General features: G+C 36.3%; 1 protein-coding gene across 1 annotated transcript in view; it reads right to left on the reverse strand.

Annotated features, from left to right (window-relative positions):
* The window catches only part of MEI4 (meiotic double-stranded break formation protein 4), a 200,686-nt gene extending 199,766 nt beyond the window's left edge, over positions 1 to 920 (reverse strand). The window contains exon 1 of the mRNA XM_060030449.1: positions 689 to 920. Within this exon, the coding sequence (XP_059886432.1) occupies positions 689 to 920 (232 nt within the window). The remainder of the gene's footprint in view (positions 1 to 688) is intronic.
* Between the last annotated feature and the right edge of the window lie 14,132 nt (positions 921 to 15,052).

A 15,052-nucleotide genomic window follows, 5' to 3' on the forward strand; every position in this document is an offset into this window, starting at 1 on the left:
CCATGGTGAATGGGGCATATATTCTCCCTGCTGCCCAGCTCACGCTCCTGCCTCTTGCTGCAGGCTCTGACCGCCTCACTATTATGGACAGACCCGCGAGGGCCAAACCTGAGAAGCCTTTCCAGAAGCCAGGCAGAATGAATGGCTTCCTGCTCTGCTCTCACTTTGTCACTGACTCTATGATAATGTTCATCACAACTGGGCTAATTATCTATATATAGGTCTTTCTTCCCTGCTGGAATGGTAGGTACTTCACAGTAAGGGCAGCACCTCTCTCTATGTGTTTTTGGGTCCTCACCACCCACTGCATGCCTGGTCCAGAGCTGGTACTTGATACAGAGCTGCTGGATGAATTATGTAATATAAAAGCAACATAAAATACAGAGTAAAATAATATGGATGAGTAAGATTTTTAAATTAATTTCTCCAGTAAACTTACAGTATTATTATTGCCTTTGCAGCCAGACAATTTATTCTCCAACTTCATCCCCATGTGTAATGCAGCCCCATCGATTAGAAAGTGACAATAAGTTCTTCATGAATGATTAGAAGTAAAAAATCTTTATAGGGTAAGAAGAAGAAGTCTAATTTTAGGAAACTAAACAACGGTGTCTTGGTAACAAATTTCTAAATAACTGTGAAGCTGAAATAAAACAGACTGATACATCCCCAGGATTCATCCACTCACCACTCTCAAATGATCCTGAACAAATCCTGCTCAGAAGTTGTTTTTGACGTAATTGCAGAACTTCAGCTTCCAAGGCTTTGACTTTTGCTCTCCACTTTGATTCCTGACCAGACACCATCCTTGCGAGATGCTCTGTGTATTCTCTGCTGCTTTTGTCTGCTGGTTTTGAGTGGATAATTGCCAAGGCCAGAGCCAGCTTTGAAGTTCTCAAATACCATGCTTGACCATCCATCCTGGCTTTTGTCCCTATCATGTAATAAGAAAAAAAAGTTACAGAAATTCTTTGCAGTACATTTCATTTGCTCAAAATTGATTTTGCAGAATAACACTAATAAGTTTACAACTTGAAACCAAGTAGCAGAAAAATTTCTCAGGAACTGAAGACAGTTTGAAAAAAACACGCAGAAGAGAAATGCAAACACATGCACATTAAGTGTATTAAGATTCAAAACAGTAGGTGAGGATAATCTGACAATTTCTTGGAATTCAAAAAAACACAAATTAATTCATTTAGTGGTTTCTAACCAGAGACACACATTGAAATCTCTGAGGGAGCTTTTTTTTTTAACATCTTTATTGGGGTATAATTGCTTTACAATGGTGTGTTAGTTTCTGCTTTATAACAAAGTGAATCAGTTATACATATACATATGTTCCCATATCTCTTCCCTCTTGCGTCTCTCTCCCTTCTGAGGGAGCTTTTTAATATATATACCTGGTCTCATCCCTCCAAAATTCTGACTTGGCAAATCTGGGGTAGGACTGAGGCTTTTATATCTTACCAAGAGTTCACTGTGTAATCAGAATCACTAAATTATATCCTTCGTTTAAATGTAAGCCCTTCTACTCCTCTAATCCACTCTAAGTCTTGAAGTCAGTGCCCCCCAATCCTGAATTCCTTAGTGAACATTTACCCACTATTTCTACTTCTCACCAAGCCCCTCTAATCTATATTTAGAACAGTCTTTCAAATATTTGCATCATTTTCGCTATGACTCTGCTCTGACTCCACACCTCCAAAGCTTTCCAATTGCCACCGTGAGGATACTTTTCCAAACCAACACTGTACCACAGTCTGACAATTATGAGGACAACATGACACTACGTTCATTGGTTTAATACAAATGAAGTATAAGGCCCTGTGGACCTCCACCATGCTTTACTGAATTTAGGGGCTTTGCACATAAAACATGCTACATAAACATTTTTAATGAATGGTTAAAGAGTACAATAGTGCAGAAAATTCAGGACTTTTAGTTGCCACATCTACATACTAACATAATTTCAAATTCCACACTCCCACCTTCATTTCCTTCAGTTTCTCAAGGCTATTCTCCACCATGGTTGGATCAGTCATACAAATAGATGTACACAGCCCAAGGTCATTCCCATTCACTTCTCTGCTCATGAATTTTCCGCAATTATGACGCCCTGACAGTCTTACAGCTGCCAAGGCCCTGTGTGCACCTTTCAAAGAACAGCTTGAAAGCCTGCATATCCAATCTTACCAGATGTATTCCCACCCTCTACAATGAGTACCTATCCGATATCCTATAAATTTTCACTGGAAATATACAATCTAATAGGTAGCATAATGCTGTTTTATTATAATCAGAGATGAACACAAGAATGCGTGTACAATATGTTCATTACAGGATTATAATATTTAAAACTGGGACCAACAACCAGTTCAGTAAATAATCATATACCATACAAATGATAATTACATATCCATTAAATACTGAATTTTCAGAGATATCTTTATTAGCATGGGAAAGTGTTAATGATGGGCTGAGGGGGAAGACAGTGAGTTCATGAAATCATATGTAAAACACAATCATGTACAAAAATTAAGTAGGACTTCCCTCTACTGGAGAATTATTACTGATTTTTTCTCATATTTCTCTAAATTTTCCTGACTTTCTGCATTGAATATATATCTACTATAATCAGAAAAAATTTTATAAAAAATGGATTTCTAAAAGCAAAATACAGCTGCCATTTTCCCAACTTTCGCAGCTGGAGAATACACCAAGGACTAGATACCGTTAAGATGGACAAACTAATAAGAGTTACAGCTCCACTTATTTTAGCTGTCACAGCACCCCTTTCACTTGGCTGGCTCATCCTCCATCTGTTGTGTCGGCACGGGAAGCAGGAGAACCCACCTCTCAGCACTCCACAAAGGCACACTGTGCAGAAAGCGCACAGGGACGGATGTCTCTCCCTAAGGAAGGTTAACACGTATATACAACAGTACTGAGAGAAGATAACAACGGTAATAGTAATTGATAATAAGTGACCTATTTAAAGTGTTTCTGTTAGAAAAGAATCTGACATTCAATTATGAATGGTGGGAATCTTGGGTAAAAAAAAAAGAAAACAGTTTATTAGCATAAGAGGACAAACTTCTCTGATAATGAAACACAGCAAACTCCCTGTCATTTTGCGGAAATATTTAATTAATTGATTCAAGCAAGCTGATTAATTAAATGTTCTGATTTTTAAGTCATCATATGTGATTTGTTAATAGTCTTAAAACCATGCTGAGTATCGTGAATGGAAAAAAAGATCGAATTATAAAGTCCTTCTGGATCAAAAATATCCCAGGGTCATTTTTCTGAACATTAATCAGAAAGAAATGTATCATAAATAAGCAGAATACGACTGCTAATAGACATCTCTGGTACAGACTCTATGGTATAAATCACACTCAAAACACACACAGAACCACAACCTACACCCAAACAGAGCAAGCTTTTAAACTCCTTCCTCATGTTTGTTTGGGTTTTTTTTTGTACGTGTGTATTATAAATATATGCCTTCTTTATTTTAGGATAGCATTCCTATCCTCAAAGTACCATTTGCAAGGTGAAGATAATTCTATTTCCCCTAAAATTTCATGGAGAAAAAGATGAGCTTCCTAGATATATCCTCTGTTTAACTGAGAAAAAAAAATCAGTAGTAACTTTCAGAAAGACTTTTGTAAATTCAATTTATGCTCAAACAATTATACTAAATAATTAAAATGAACATTTAATGTTCTTCAACAAGGTATTTAGTGTCTTTGAATTCTTAATAGCGTAAAATATAAAATTTTAACAGTCTTTTTAGAATAGTGCATTTGATCAAATGGGCTTTCTTTTTCTTGCATTTGGGAACAGTCCTCACCATAACAAAGTCCCCCACTGGGCTACTGAAAAATCTAGTCATTTTCCCTCTGTCCTCTACTCTCCTTCAGGCATGTGTGCAGAAACAGCTACTCAGCAAACAGTATTTTAGCAATTTTTATCTACCCTATTTCTGCTACCCTCATTTTCCCCTACTGAACTTAAATTTGTTATCAACTAACCAATTCTCTGTACTGTCAAAACTGTTTTAAATTATAATCCTGAATTCTGAAGTTAGTTCATCTCCAAGATCATTGACGAAAATTCTATGAAGAGCCCCAGATCACTCATATATAAGAGGAATGGAAGTTTAAATTAGATAACCATTCAGGAAAATATTTTCCTAATATGTACCAAACACCTTCAAAACATTTATCCCCCTTTGGCCCAGCAATACAAGTCCTAAGATTTTATCTTAAAGAAATGACCAGAACTACAACAAAACTTTATGCAGCTAGATGGTCTTACAGGATTACTTATAACTACCGAACAAAAAACCAAAACCAAAACAAAACAAAATAAAACCTGTCACCAGCTTCAACATCTAACAATCGAAATGTATTAATTAAATTGTCACATATTATACAACTTAATTGAAAATGTTTTTGAAAACATTTAAAAGTATGGGAAAATATTTCCCACATGATGTTAACTACAGATGCTAATGTTAACTACTAAATGCAAAACCACAATGAGATAACACCTCACACCTGTCAGAGCATCTATCATGAAAAAGAACACAACAAAAGTTGGTAGGGATGTGGAAAAAAGGGAATCCTTGTACACTGTTGGTGGAACTGTAAATTGGTGCAGCCACTATGGAACAGTATGGAGGTTTCTCGAAAAACTAAAAATAGAACTATCGTTATGACCCAGCAATTCCACTCCTGGGTATATATCTAAAAACAAAAACAATAATTCAAAAAGATACATGCACCCCAACGTTTATAGCAGCATTGTTTACAATAGCCAAGATATATGGAAAGCGACCTACGTGTCCATCAACAGATGAATGGTTAAGGAAGATGTGGTACATATTTTTACAATGGAATACTACTCAGCCATAAAAAAGAATGAAATTTTGCCATTTGCAGCAACATGGATGGACTTGGAGGGTATTATGCTAAGTGAAGTTAAGTCAGACAGAGAAAGGCAAATACTGCATGACATCACTCATATGTAATCTAAAAAAATACAACAAACTAGTAAATATAACAAAAAAGAAGCAGATTCACAGATATAGAGAGCAAACTACTGGTTACCAGTTGGGGGGAGGGGCAGTATAAGGGTAGGAGAGTGGGAGGTACAAACTATTGGGTGTAAGATCGGCTCAAGGATGTATTGTACAACACAGGGAATAGAGCCAATATTTTGTAGTAACTGTAAATGGAGTGTAATGTTTAAAAACTGTATAAAAATAAATAAATTTTTAAGAAGTTAAAAAAACAGTAAATGCAATAAAATCAGAAAAAAAAATGAAATAACCACACATTAAACATGCTCAGAAATGTTTAACTGTCCAAGTGCTCTCAGAACTGAGGAAACACAGCCAATGGAATGAGAATTCTGCCTCCTAGGTTTTCTAGTCTCCCTTCCTGATCAGCCTTCACCAAGTTCTACTAATGAAACCAAGTCCCCCTAAAGCGCAGTTCCCTTACCGAGTTTATTACTAATCTCTCTATCCAAATCTTTATTCCCTTTCTTGTTCCCTCTGACCTCCGTCCTGTGCTAACTGAACACTAATCAACCAGAGTCAGATGACTAAGATTGCTGCTGCCAATAACAGCGTTAATGTCCTAAAATTGCTCTAACAGTTATTATCATTAACGTACAAACTCAGGTTGTTTCTCCTAACAGGCCCCTAAGCCATGGACCACCCGGCCAGAGAATAATAAACCAGAGTCATCCTGACCCCTGAAACTATGATTAAGGACTAAGAAATATCACAGCAATGTCACAAAACAATGATTAATCCCTGCACCTTTGTTCTTTGCCTTTAAAACATCCCTAACTCAAAGACCAAGCTAAAGTGGATCTGAGGCTTGTCTCCCATTCCCTTGCCTGGTGCCCTGCAATAAATGCTGTGCTTTCCTTCACAACCTGGGGTCCGTAGATTGGCTTTGCTGCACATCGGGTGAGTGGACCCAACTTCGGTTCGATAACACTTACCCTGTGGACTTCAGATCTTTCCATGTCCATAGGAGATGCATGTCCTTTCGTTAGATGTGTTTTGTGTTCCTTGTAATTCAAAATACACAGTGGATTTTGGAGGTAGTGGGGGCAGAAAAACTTTCCAGTGTGACTAAGCAGCAAGCTACTAGCCACTGTATCCCCAGTGCCGTGATAGCTGACTGGCTCATAGCAGGCATTCTACTGCGTACTCGAAGGACTGAATGAGTGAGTAACTATATCGGTGCGGGTCAGGCAGTCACAGAGGGCTGCTTGGCCAGCTCTTATCCCCGGCGCTCAGCTAGTCTTTGTTAATTACATACTAGGGAGAATGGCACTGCAGGGAGAATGGATTAGGAGGGGAATTTAATTAGTTAACCTGAAGGTCACATCTGTCTCTCTTCACTTTACAAAGCATCCTTTCTTGACTACCTCCAATGAGTCTACTCCCTCTAAACTTATGCCTTTCTAGAGTATACCCTTAAACTTTCAACAATATAACTCCTGAGTAAAGAAAATACAAGACAAAATCTAGTTCATACACAGGTTTAGGTCAGAGGGTAAGCTATAAGGAAGAAAACCAGATTTTATCTCATGTAAACCCTATGATAAATACTTGCTTTCCCAGTAAAGCAAGAAACTGAAGAACATTGGCTGAACATTCCCTAAATGACTGAGCTGACTACGATAAGCAAGCCTGGATGCTGGAGGACATCCCAAGACCATAACGCCATACTCATTTATCAAATACCAGTCTGGGGACAGCTGAGCTGTGGCAATGCCAGAACGGTAAGACATTACAAGCCTTTTTCGATAGGTTCAGTAAAGTTTGGACAAGGCCTAACATGCACGTTTTAGATCAGATCCAGCTGACAAGTTCTCTAATTACTGTTATAGTTTCAGCACATACTGTACTGTGAATTGTTCTGCAGATTAACATCATGTGAAATTTTACATAAAAGAATCAGGAGTTCCTCAAGATTTCCAATCCCTTCACTTTAATTATTAAGGGGGTCTTTAAAGCCTTCTCAGCAAAGAGTCTGTGCATAACAAGAGGCTGAGAAAGATAAAAGGATACTTGCTTTTTTTCTTTCTGTTTCATTCCCATCATTAACAGCCTAACTACCTGTAATCTTCCTTTTGTTGAAAGAATTAATTAAACATACATTTAAATTATCTACAGAGTCTCTTAACATGGTTTTCTTTTCATGCAACCCCCCAACTCTCACCTTTGGATTCCTCAATGCCTCTTTTTTGTCATAGAAAAGATTTTCTCTGGATTCTGGCAAGAAATACTGCAGAATTTCACACAGGAAAAGTGCATCACACACATTTCATAAGTCAGCAAAAAGTACACTGATTCAGAAACGCAGACTCATGTATATTCAGCACAATCAGTAATCATCTTCCACTATGCAAATCCACAGAAGGAATGGGGATCTGATACATACTATTAACACGTATTTAGAAAATAAATTGGAAGAATTATAGGTATTTCCTAGTTCCTAGCTACTTCACACATTAATAAAGACATAATGCTTATCACAAAAACAATCATATTGTTCTATTAAAAAGTCTGATAATCTACATAACTCAAATTCACAAACTGCACAAATTTGGAATCTTTGTTAGTCAGAAAATGAGGAAGACTGCAGAATGAAGCCAGAAACCAAAGAAACCACCAGAAGAGGCAACTGAGAGAGGATCAGTCAATCCCAGGAGAGACAGAGGAGCAGCTGAGACCACTGAGCCAGGGCCTGAGCATCAAGAAAAACAGAAGACTAAAGAGGGAAGATGGTGAGCACAGAGTACCCTGCAAAAGGTAAAAGGCCCTATCCAAAGAAGTCCCCTTTTGTAAATGACACATTAGGAAATAAGATGTGTTTTCACCACGCCATCTTAGACTTCACTTGTGCACTTGAAATGTGAACTCAAGGAAGCACAAGCAGCAGCACAGAAACATTTTCTTTAAGGCTCATCTTAACTCTGAAGAAGTGCCCTAATTCCCATCTATCTCACCAAGTAAGTCTCACCAAGGAGACCACCACAAATTTCACAGAGCAACTGGCAATGCTTCATGGCCTCTCACAGGGCCTCATTTCACAAGTAAGTCTTTATTAAGTAGAAAGTTTTTACTTTCTACTTAGATTTGCATTTAAAATATTGATAGATTAGCGTTCTACTTTTTTACTTGCCTTAGAATGGCCCACAAAAAAGGGAGACCGTTTCACAGATATTGAGCACTTTGATGCTAGACATCCTCTAGCACTTGATGTTCTTTGCCCTTTTGTCCATTTAAACTCAGCCCCTCAACTTGCTGCAGACAACAAAAACAGAGGCAATGTAGCCCTTGCTGTAGGGAAGCCATCACTCAGGACTGGTCCTCATGCTTTCCTCCACAGTGTGCATCTCTACCTGCTTCTGCCCAGACTCTCAACCTAGTCCTACTGTTCCTGCAAAATCAGACAGTGACAAATATCTATATCAATATAATGCTCTTCTCTACCAAGGATCTGTCAATTCACAGGATCCATACTACTTCCCCTCTTCCCCTCTGAGTACAACTGTAACCCTCAACCAACTAAGGAATACCAGGAGGAGCAGCAGGCCACTCCAAAAGATTGGCATGCAACCCTCTACAAGACAGAATAGAGGGAATAGAACAAGAAAGACAGAATAAGGCACATGTCTCTGGGTACCAGGTGAGGGAATGGGGCAGGAATTGGTTCCCGGCTTTCCTCCCATCATTGTAACCAACACCTACCTCTACCCATGTAACAGGGCCCTTTCAAGGTCAAAGGCATCAGCAATCCTGTGGCCTAACACCTGCTGTCTAATTTTCCCAGGCAACTATACCACACTTTCCAAACTCCCTATTTCTTCTACCGTCAGAACTTGCCTTCCTCCTTAAAGTTTAGACCTGGCCAACCTGAGATTACCAACCCAAACAATGTCATGATAGCTAAGAACTGGCCTCATGAGGACACCATAGCCAGGTCTGAACCTTGGTGCCCATGGAAAATATAGGCAGAACAGCAGCTGCATAGGCATCTTTTTTTTTTTTTCTTTTAGTAACATCACTTGTATTAAGAATTTCTAGAACCTCTTTTATTACGCTATGCTATGGCCATGAAAGAGGCCTTTTATTGAAAATAGTATCAATCTACTTCATCTTCTACATGGTATACTCCAACAAAAACTAGACTTAGCTGGATCAGGAGTTCAATGTTACTCCAGGGTAAAGTCAAGTAAAGTCATTTCTTTAAAGCCATAGGAATTTCCCAAAGTAACTCAGGTTGTAAAAGAAATTCAGATCTTTAACTCATCATGGTTTCTGAATCTATTTGTCCTTTCAATTACTATAAGAAAATTGTAAGATTTGGGTTTTACTCCCTTACTAATTTTTCTGAAATAAAGAAAATAAAGGAGGATCATTAATTTACACATATATTTGGCAATTTATCTCAAAGTAAAACTTCTACCTGGATGCTCTACCTAAGTTATTTGATTTGTGTCCGAAGGCCTAAACTGAAAATACGTAGGTTAAAGCAATTAACTATTTTCAAACAAATACGGGCTGAAAGTAACTGAAAATGCAAACAGTAAACATAAGAAATCTGCAACAGGTATGTTAATGTCAGACAAAAGAAACTTCATGACAAGAAAATATTACCTGAGATGTAGAGGAACATCTCATAATAATTTAAAAAGGTCAATTAATCATGAAGATTAACAATCCTAAATCTGTATGCACATAAAAGCAATAACAGAACTTCCAAATATATGATGCAAAAATTGAAAGTGCTTAAGGAAGAGAGGACAAATCCACAATCATATGCGAAGATTTTAACACATTTCTTTCAGTAATTGGTAGAATAACTAGACCTTGAATAAACTGATGATTATATAAGATTTGAAAAATACTACCAACCATCTAGAACTCACTGGTATTTATAGAACATTACGACTTATAAATGCAGACGTATGCATATTCTTTGCAAGTTAACATGGGACGTTCAACATTACAAATCATATGCTGAGACAAAATAATTCTCCTTAAATTTCAAGACAGAAATCTTACACAATATGTTCTCTAACCATAAGAAAAACAATTAGAAATTTTCTAGAAAATCTCTCAACTATTTGGAAAATAAACAATACATTTCTAAATAAAACAGGGGACAAAGAAAAACTTGTAAATGTAACTAGAGTACTTTGAAAGCATATTTCAAACTGAATAATAATGAAAACACAGCATATCAAAATTTGAAGGAGGAAGCTAAAAGAGCCTGTAAAGGAAATTTTATTTTAAATAAATACTTATCTTTATAAAAGAAAAGTTTAAATTCAATGAACTACATTTCCACCTTAGAAAATTAGAAAAAGAATAGCAAATTAAAACCAGAGGAAATAGAAGGAAGGATGTCATAAAGATATAATCAGAATGCAGTTAAATAGAAAATAAACAATTTTTAAAAGGCAAAAGCTATTTTTTTAGATTAATAAAATTGATAAATATGTAGAAGGAATTATCAAGAAAAAAGAGAAATAACACCAATCATATCATGATCAGGAGAAACAGAAGTGATTTCACTATATATCCCTTCAACCATTTAAAAAGCAAAATTATGAACAATTTATTTTAATAAATTTGAGAAGTTATGATGAAATAAATACAACTCTTGAAAAAAAATATACTGACCAACACTGATAAAAGAAGATAAAGAACTCTGGGGAGCCCTATACCTATTAAAGAAATTCAATGTTTATTAAAAACCTCACCCACACTCATACAAAAATTCCATTCCCATATGGTTTCACTACTAGATTCTAGTTAACAATGAAAGAATAAATTGTACTAAGTTTATCTCTTTCAAAAACTATGGGAATTCCCTGGAGGTCCAGTGGTTAGGACTCTGTACTTCCACTGCAGGGAACACGGGTTCACAATCCCAGGTCAGGTAACTAAGATCCCACAAACCGTGTAGTGTGGCCAAAACACACACACACACAAAAAAAAAAAAAAAAAAAAACTAATGGAAGTAGGGTAGAACAAACCTCACAAACTCTTTCTGTGAAAAACAGAAGAAAGAGAAAACACCACACATTGTTTTATAATTTGATATGTATACTGGTATAACCCTGATACTAATAATACAAAAATATTACAGGGGGAAAAAATAAACACTACAAACCAATATACGTAACGAACAAAGATTCAAAAATCCTTTACACAATACTAGCAAATCAAACAGCAATTTATAAAAAGAGTAATCATCATCACCAAGGAGAGTTTTTCCAAGAATGTAAGATTACTTTAACATTCAAAAATCAATCACTGTAATTCAACATATTAACAAAATAAGTTATTTTAAAAGCAACTTATGATCATCTTAATAGTTTCATAAGTAACTTTTAAAAAATGCAAACTCGTGATAGAAAAAAACTTCTTCATAAACAAACAAAAACAAACAAACAAAAGAATAGAACGTTCAGAACTTACTGTGATAAAGTTCTACAAAAGTGCACAGGAAATATTATACTTAATGATGAAACATTGAATGCCTTACCACTAAGACTGGAAATACAACAAGGATACCCACTCTTCTCAACTCTATTAAATACTTTACTGGATATAACAGGGAGTAGAATACAGAAAAAAGTAAGAAGATATATAGATTGGAAATAAAGAGGTAAAATTCTACTTATTAATATAGAGCATGAATGTCTACAGAAAACCCTCAGGAAGCTGAGAACAAACAATTATTAGAATTTATGAATGAATTTAGCTAGGTCTCAGGACACAAGGTCAATATGCAAAAATCCAGTTAAGTCAGAATAATAATAATGATGATGATGATGAATAAATTTAACAGCAGATGTGAAAGACTTCTACCTTGAAATCTATAAAACGTCCAGTAAAATTGAAGACGTTAATAAATCAAGAGATGTACAATGTTCATTGACTAGAAGACTTGACATTACTAAGATCTTAATTCTCCTCAAATTGACCCATATAAACAATCCTAAATCAAAATTCTAATCAACTACATTGTAGAACTTGATAAGTTAATTCTAAATTTTATACTGAAATTTAAAAAAAAAACTAGAATAGCCAAAATAATCTTGAAAAAGAACAAAGCCGGACAAATCAAACGGCTTAACTGCAACACAATATACAGACAAAGCAATCAAGACAATGTGGTATTAGAATAATGATAGACAAATATATCGATGGAGCAAAATAGCGAGTTTAGAACTAGATCCACATTTTTAGAGTCAATTCTTTTTTGACAACAGCAATTGGGAAAGTAAAGTCTTTTCAACACACAGTGCTAGAACAATTAAATATATGGAAAAAAGGAACACTGCCAGCTATTCAGATCTTACACAAAAATCACATCTAATTAAATCACAGGCCTAAACATAAAAACTAAAATGAGAAGAAAACAGAATTAAGGAATGAGAAAGATTATTGATAAAAGTCATAAAAAAACTGATCATTGAAAAAACACTGATAAATTAGACATCATCAAAATTAAGTCTGCTACTCATCAAAAGGCATCATTAAGAAAAGAAAAAGCAAAACCACAAACTAGGAGGAAATATTCACTATATATTTACCTGACAAAATACCTGGATACAACTCTATAAAGAACTGCTAAAAATCCTTAAGGAAAAAGACAAGCAACCCAACTAAAAAATGGCCCAAAGACATAAACATATATCATAAAAGAAGCTAGAAAAATAGTCAATAGTCAACAGTCAACCACATGAAAAGGTATTCAAAGTTATAAGTTATTAGAGAAACACAAATTAAAATCACAGCGAGACACCACTTCACATCCATAAGAGCTAAAATTAAGAAGTGTATGAAGTAATTGAGGCTCTCATACATGGCTGGTGGAAATGTAAAATGGCTTAACCATTTTTGGAAAAGGTTTCACAGTTTCTAAGAAAACTGAACATATAATCTCCCTATAGCCCAGGAAATCCACTCATTTATTTACCCAAGAGGTAATATAAATATATGTCAAAAAGACTTGTACAAGAATGTTCATAGCAACTTTAATTGTAATAGCCAAAAACTGGAAATGGCCCAGGTGCCATCAGTAACAGGATGGAATAAAACAAATTCTGGCATATCCATACAATGAAATACTACTCAGCAATAAAAAGTAATGAACTACAGATACACTCAATATCACGAATGAATGTTAAAACATTATACTGTGTGAATAATGAAAACATACATAGAAGTATACATATTCTAAGTTTCCATTTAAATGAAGTTCTAGAACACTCTTATCAATGGTGGAAAAATAACAATAATGTTTTCTCTATGAGACGGGGAAAGGGATTAACTGGGAAGAATAATGAAGGGATTTTCCAGGGTGACAGTAATATTCTATATCTCATGGGGCTGATATGCACGGGTGTGTTAATTTATCAGAGCCACCAATGGTACACTTAATCTTTTCCATTTCCTTGTATTTAAATTTTACCCCCATAAAACAGGGGGTTTCTAGCAAAGATGGAGTTTAAAAGGACCAGATTGACACTCCACCTTAAACAACTAGACAGCAAAACAAAACTGGACAGAAAGCATGCAGGGCTCTAACTTCCTAGAGAAGGAAACCAAGGTGAACCCCACACCGCACCAGCTTCTTGCTTGAAGGCAGTTCCCAGGCCACAATGCAAGGAGCTGGAACCCAAACAGAGCCTGAGTATCTCAGAGAAATGAGCAGACTGAGGTCGGAATTCAGAAGCCAGAGATGCAAAAACTGTCAGGGCAGAGTCCCACAGAGGAGGGAACTGCACAGAGAGAAAGCTCTGAAAATCTGCAGAAGGAGTCCCTCAAAATGTTAGCTACTTATTTGTGCGTGTGTAAAAGCAAACCATGCAAAGTCCAGTGGTTCCAATGTTCTTCCACTTAACAGTAAGTAACAAAGGCAAATCCTTCGAAAGAAGAATATGAAGAAAGGTTAGACAACAATGATAAACACTTGCAGCGCTCCACTTTGACCGTGTGCGGCCATCACTGTGGGCAAAACATCTGATAAAGGAAGGTCAAGAAGAGGCAACAGATGAAAAGGCAACCCACGGAAATGCCACCAACACAAAGCAGTCCAAAAAATAACAGAATTGGTGCTTCCTTCTCCTTTATCCTGTTTCAGTAATTCTTACACTTGAAGCTGCCTTGGAATCACCTGGAAGCCTTGTAAAACACAGACCCCTCGGGTCCACACCCAGAGTTTCTGATTCAACAGGTCTGGAGTTGGCCTGATCATCTGTATTTCTTACATGTTCCCAGGTAATAGTGATGTCGCTGGTTTGAGGACGACACTTAGAGCATCACTACCATACTCCCTTCCTGGAATAATACCACTTTCAAAAGTCTATAAATACTTTCTCTAAGCAATGGTCCATTCCAAAACTGTTATGACTTTCAGCCCCAAAACAAGAATAAAACAAACAATAAAAAGCACTCATATTTTAGGTAGTTTCATAGTTTATCTCACAATAACCCTGAAAATATTTCTACCTTCCACTCCTCTCTACCACATTTTTTTTCTTTTTTTAACAGATTAGGAATCTGGAATTCAGAGATATTTTTAAGAAACCATCCTTAATCTCACAGCCCATCTGATATCAAAGCACATGCTCTTTTCTGTATGTCCTGCTGTCAACCTCTGAAGTCCCCAAGTGCCAAGCCTCTTATGGGGGCTTTGGCTGTTGATATCCACCCACACTGAGGCTGTACCTAGTACTCTGTTACATGACAAAGTCCAAATTCCACTTTGAATTGGAACAATACATATTTGACTAAACTACTGAGAATGGTAGGTGAGATTCTGTCGCATCTCACAAAGCACAACTTCCTAAAAACTTACTTTGGGCAGACCTTTACTCCTCCCACCCCAAGAACTGATAACAGCCAACATTTAATGAGTATTTCCTATGTGTCTCTTAGCAACTTTCAAATATACACTACAGTAATTTTAACCATAGTCACTATGTTGTA

Source organism: Delphinus delphis, chromosome 14, assembly GCF_949987515.2.
Source record: "Delphinus delphis chromosome 14, mDelDel1.2, whole genome shotgun sequence".
Lineage (NCBI taxonomy): Eukaryota > Metazoa > Chordata > Mammalia > Artiodactyla > Delphinidae > Delphinus > Delphinus delphis.